General features: G+C 43.4%; 1 protein-coding gene across 1 annotated transcript; it reads left to right on the top strand.

Moving 5' to 3' along the window:
• The first annotated feature begins 655 nt into the window (after positions 1 to 655).
• Positions 656 to 2,091, top strand: LOC138870645 (uncharacterized). The gene is made up of 3 exons (XM_070148470.1): positions 656 to 988; positions 1,070 to 1,441; positions 1,720 to 2,091. The coding sequence occupies exons 1-3, from the start codon at positions 656 to 658 to the stop codon at positions 2,089 to 2,091; spliced, it is 1,077 nt and encodes a 358-aa protein (XP_070004571.1).
• The last annotated feature ends 3,482 nt before the right edge of the window (positions 2,092 to 5,573 follow it).

The following is a 5,573-nucleotide window of genomic DNA, read 5'->3' as shown; positions in this document are numbered from 1 at the left end:
ACCAACCGGAAAACGCAAAAATTCCAATTTCGTCAATTCAAGCCTAAATCTACTCCGGACCTCCAAAACACATTCTGATCACGCTTCTAAGTATAAAATCACCTCCCGAAGATATCTGAACCATTAGAATTCACATCCGAGCCGTTCTTCATATAAGTCAACATCCGGTTGACTTTTCCAACTTAAGCTCACTCAAAAAAGACTAAGTGTCTCAAATCTCATCAAAAACCTTTCCGAACCCGAGCCAACCAACCCGACAACACATAATACCGATAAACAAAGCAATAAGAAGTATAAATGGGGGGAAACGTAGTGGTAAATCATGAAATAATCGGCCGGGTTGTTATAATATTTGGCAGTATCCGAGATAGCGGTAAGTGGGGTACTAGTTCGAGAAGAGCAAGGTACGCAATTTTCTGTTTATTATGTAAGCCAAACTCTAGGAGATGGTGAAATCATATACCCTTACTTAGAAAAATTAGCACTTGCATTGATAAGAGCATCTAGAAAACTAAAGCCATATTTTCAATGTCATCCCATATGTGTGTTAACCACATACCCCCTTCAAAATATTCTGCATAAGCCTGAGCTATCGGGCTAGTTGGCCAATTGGGCTGTTGAACTTAGTGGGTACGATATCAAATATCAAGCCCGAATGGCCATCAAGTCTCAAATTCTAGCTGACTTAGTGGCCGATTTTACGCCGACCCTCATATCCGAAGTGGAAAAAGAACTCCTGCTGAGTTCGGGTACATCATCGGGAGTATGGACCCTTTTCACGGGTGGTGCTTTGAATGTGAAGGGGTCTGGGCTTGGCATTGTCTTAAAACCACCTATGGGCAGTACCAATAGACAATCTATCAAAACTTCTAGGTTGACTAATAATGAGGCCGAGTATGAGGCCATGATTGCAGGTCTCGAGCTAGACAAGAGCTTGGGAGCAGAAGTCATCAAAGCCAAGTGCGATTCACTGTTGGTGGTAAACCAAGTAAACAAAAGTTTTGAAGTTTGAGAGGATAGGATGCAACGATACTTAGATAAACTACAGGTAACATTGCATTGCTTCAAGGAATGGACCTTGGATCATGTGGCTCGAGAGCAAAATAGTGAGGCCGATGCACTTGCTAATTTGGGATTTTCGGTTGAAGAAGATGATATCGTCTCGGGGACTGTCGTCCAATTATCGAGGTATGTGGTTGAAGAGGGACATGCTAAGAAAAATTCAACAAGTTTGACTTGGGACTGGAGGAATAAGTACATCGATTATTTGAAAGATGGTAAACTCCCATCGGACCATAAAGAATCGAGGGCCTTACGAACCAAGGCTGCTAGGTTTGCATTAGACAAAGGCGGAACATTGTACAAGAGAACATTCGATAGGCCATTAGCGGTATATTTTGGTCCGGGGACACCGATTATGTTCTACAAGAGGTCCATGAAGGTACTTGTGGAAATCACTCCGGTGCCGAGTCTTTGGTTCGCAAAATTATCAAAGCAGGATATTATTGGGATAACATGGAAAAAGATACTAAGGAATTCATTCAAAAATGTGATAAATGTCAACGATTTGCACCAATGATCCATCAGCCCGGTGAACAACTCCATTCGGTCCTATCCCTGTGGCCTTTCATGAAATGGGGGGTGGACATAGTTGGCCCCCTACCAACGGCCCCAGGTAAAGCTAAATTTATTTTATTTATGATTGATTACTTTTCTTAGTGGGTGGAAGCACAGGCCTTCGAGAAGATCAGAAAAATTGAAGTTATTAACTTTATCTGGGACCACATCATATGTCGGTTCGGTATTCCTGCCGAGATTGTAGGTAACAATGGAAAACAATTCATCGGCAGCAAGGTGACGGAGTTCCTCGAAGCACTCAAGATAAAAAGGATCTTATCTAAACCATACCACCCAACCAGAAATGGACAGGCCAAATCAACAAACAAAACTATCATTCAAAACCTGAAGAAAAGGTTGGACGATGCAAAGGGAAAATGGAGAGAAGTTCTACCCGAGGTCCTTTGGGCATATCGAACAACATCAAAGTCTAGCACGGGGGCTACTCCGTTCTCTTTAGTATATGGCTCCTAGACCCTTATTCCTGTCGAGGTCAGAGAACCCAGCGTCAGGTTTCAGCATGCATCGGAGGAATCAAATCACAAGCCTATGAACGCTAGCCTTGAGCTATTAGATGAAAAAAGAGAGGCAACACTTGTTCGGATGGTCGCGCAAAAATAAAGAATCGAGAGATACTACAATAGAAGGACCAACCTTCGACACTTTGAAGTCAGGGACTTAGTTCTACGAAAAGTCACCCTCAATACTCGAGACCCGAATGGAGGGAAACTAGGCACGAATTGGGAAGGACCGTACTGAGTCCTCGGAGTTGTCGGTAAATGATCTTACAAACTTAGCACAATGGAAGGTGAACAACTACCAAACAATTGGAACGTATCATTGCTCAAATGATACTATTATTAAGGTATGACTTTCTCTTTTGTCCATTTGAAACAAACCCACTACAAGTGTTCGATCGAAGCTATCGAAGGCACCTTTTTACATGAAGGCATTAGGTTTTAAAGCATGCATTGCACTCTTTTTTCCTTAGATCGAATTTTGTCCCAAATGGGTTTTACCGGCAAGGTTTTTAACGAGGCAACAATTATGTGCTACCTAAAAAGAACTGAACAGTATACAAGACTTCTTTTCAATCAACCTCGAATACTGGGGGCATCACCCTTGGAGGTTATGTTTTCGAGGAAAATACTTCATGCCAAAGAGGACCTCAGTAGGAGAACTTTGTAATAGGCCAAATGGTAAGATGAACCGTGTCCATATAGAATAGTCGAGCCCCAACGGCAAAACATGTATGCATGTATCAATTATTCAAAGAAGAATTCTTTCTATATCAAAACACTTTTTCTCAAATAAGTCTATTATTATATGAGCTCTACACTGATAATCCTACGGGAAACGGCTCAAGAGCCAGAACGCAAATGCACCCCCGAATACTCGGGGACTGTCATCGACAGTCAACACATCTGAGTCATCAAAAACTCAAACTCGTAAGACCTCAAAGAGGCATCCCCTCGATATAAAGGCCAAGGCCAACATACTCGGGGACTAGCCCTCTGAACAAGTTCGAAAGGTTATCGGGAAATAAGTCCAAGAGACATACCTGAAGGCTACGACATATTAAAGGCTACGACATATTAAAGGCTACGACATATTAAAGACTACGGTCATATAAAAAAGTCTATGGCCGAAATAATGCGGGTCGGAGACGTCCGACTTTCGCCATAAATTTAAAGTCCTTCAAACGCTTTGAAAAAATGGTTGAATTAGGGTACCCTCGGCAAAAGCAAAGACAAAGGGCTTCGATAAAATCAGCCCTCGAATAATTTAGAGGCTTCGATAACATCAACCTTTGGAAAACCCTCAAGAGGTATTCGATTACGTTTACACAAACAAATTACTAATAAAGTTCTGGTCTGTCGAACCTTCTAAAAACCCAATGGGTACAAAAAACACAAGCTAAGGCATATATAAATTTTCACTAAGTCTTTTAGATGAAAAGAGAGAAAGAATTACAGCCGCTTTAGAGGCCAAATTGGCCTAACTCAATGAGCCTAAGTGCCGATATATAAGAGCCTAAGGGCCAACCTAAAGAGCCTAAGGGACGATATATAAGAGCCTAAGGGCCGATATAAAAAATCCCAAGGGAAAAAACATATAGGGTTCGAGACCTTGCTCTCATCCAACTCGTACTCAAGAGTCCCATCATCCTAAGCTCGCATCAAATCAGCCTAAGCACCGCTCGAAGACTAACAAAAACCTTAAGAGGTATTCCATTCTAAGTTCGAAGATCACACGCTGATCACTAAAAAACCTAAGGGTTGTTATATTTAGAGTTCGAGCCAATGTTCACTTAGTCATTTGAAGACATCAAATTTTTCACAAAATAAAGACAAAAAGGAATTCAACACAAATCAAAGATGAAGCAAAAAGGTTATTTATATTTACAAGGGAGGCTTACAAAAGATATTCTACAATACCCACGAGGGGTCCTTGCATAAAAACACTGAAACAAAATAAAGGAAACCTAAATATACTCCGGGGCAATATCTTTGGCAGCTGCATCTCCGGGAGCCTCATACTCGGGGACTTCATCTCTGTCTCCTCCACTCTCGGTGCCACTGGCTGAATCGTCGTCCTCGGAAAGCAAAACGACAACCTCTTCTTCCAAAGTCTTTGCCTTTTCAATATCGGCTGAGAGATCAAAGTCGCGAGCATGCACCTCCTCGAGGGTTTCTCTCCAGGACTGTCGCCTGGCATGGTCAAGTGCACATGAGAGCTTAACTTTGGCCGCAACAGAGATCTCCTTTGCCTGGGTGTTAGCTGCTTCATCGTCAGCTTGGTACGAAGATATAAACGCCTCTACTTCAGATTGGCCCTTGGCAAGCTCAGTAGTAGATTTAGCTTCAAGCTTCTTGATTTTGCGGCTCAGAACCAAGCTCTCCTCCTTCACATTTTGAAACTGGCGTTTGATTGAAGCCAGCTGCTCCCGAAGAGTATCTTTCTTCGAGGCGAGACGGTCTATTGCTTGCCTCCACCTTAGGGTCTCGGCCTCATTCATCCTAAGCTCCTCTCGGAGCTGCTCCACCAGCTCGCCCTTTTGTTGAGCCTGCAAAGTTGAAATGTTAGCCGATCAATCAGGCAAATGCATAACAAAACCTCAAAGAGTATACTACCTTTTCCATAAGCTCGGTGTGTTCTTGACGAGCCTTTGCCAGTTCAGCCCGAAGATCGCCGATCTCCTCCTCTTGCTTGACATAGAGGGTGTTAAGACCATCCCTCTCTTCCGAGATTTTCTTAAGCTCGGCCTCATATCGAGCAAGCGCAGCTTCATATCGAGCAAGCTCAGCTCGAGACTTGGAGAATGCTTCTTTATGGAGCGTCACAGCCTTCACAAAAAGGGAAAAAGTTTGACTCAGAACAACAAGGATAAAGCTCAGGCATAATTTTAGGGACAGAAACTTACCTGTTTGAAGAGCCGATGGGCCTCGTCAAAAATAAAAGAAACATATGGGTCGGGGAACCATCTTCGATCCCTGCAAGGCATTCTCGAAAGATATCATGCCCTCCATGGCTCGTCCCCACATCAGGAGTTTTCATGTTTCGAGCATCTCAGAATTGCCCCTCAGAGAACTCAGGACCAGGTGGCTAATCATCCACGTTAATTACCCAAGTGATCCACTCGGGGACATTCTCTTCTCTTTGAAGGGCCTCGGGACCGGGCCCCTCGGTATCACCCTCCAAATGACCTCCAAGACAAGGTGCTCTTTTATTGCCCGGTAGCTCGGGGACTTTGCTCGAACTCCCTTTGAAGATTTCTTTGGTCGTAGAATGAACCGCATCAGCCACCATTGGTTTGGAAGACTTCGAAGCGTCAGTGCTTCCTCTTTTTCAAACTACCAATAGGCAGTCGTCATCTTCTTCTTCATCCTCATCCCGAAGGCTTTGGACCGTTTCCAAAGATAGGGCCATAGTACCAGATTTGGGCTTTCAAACCG

Source organism: Nicotiana sylvestris, chromosome 6 (assembly GCF_000393655.2).
Source record: "Nicotiana sylvestris chromosome 6, ASM39365v2, whole genome shotgun sequence".
Taxonomy (NCBI): domain Eukaryota; kingdom Viridiplantae; phylum Streptophyta; class Magnoliopsida; order Solanales; family Solanaceae; genus Nicotiana; species Nicotiana sylvestris.
The sequence above is the reverse complement of the archived record's forward strand: the minus strand, read 5'-3'. Positions and strand labels throughout refer to the sequence as shown.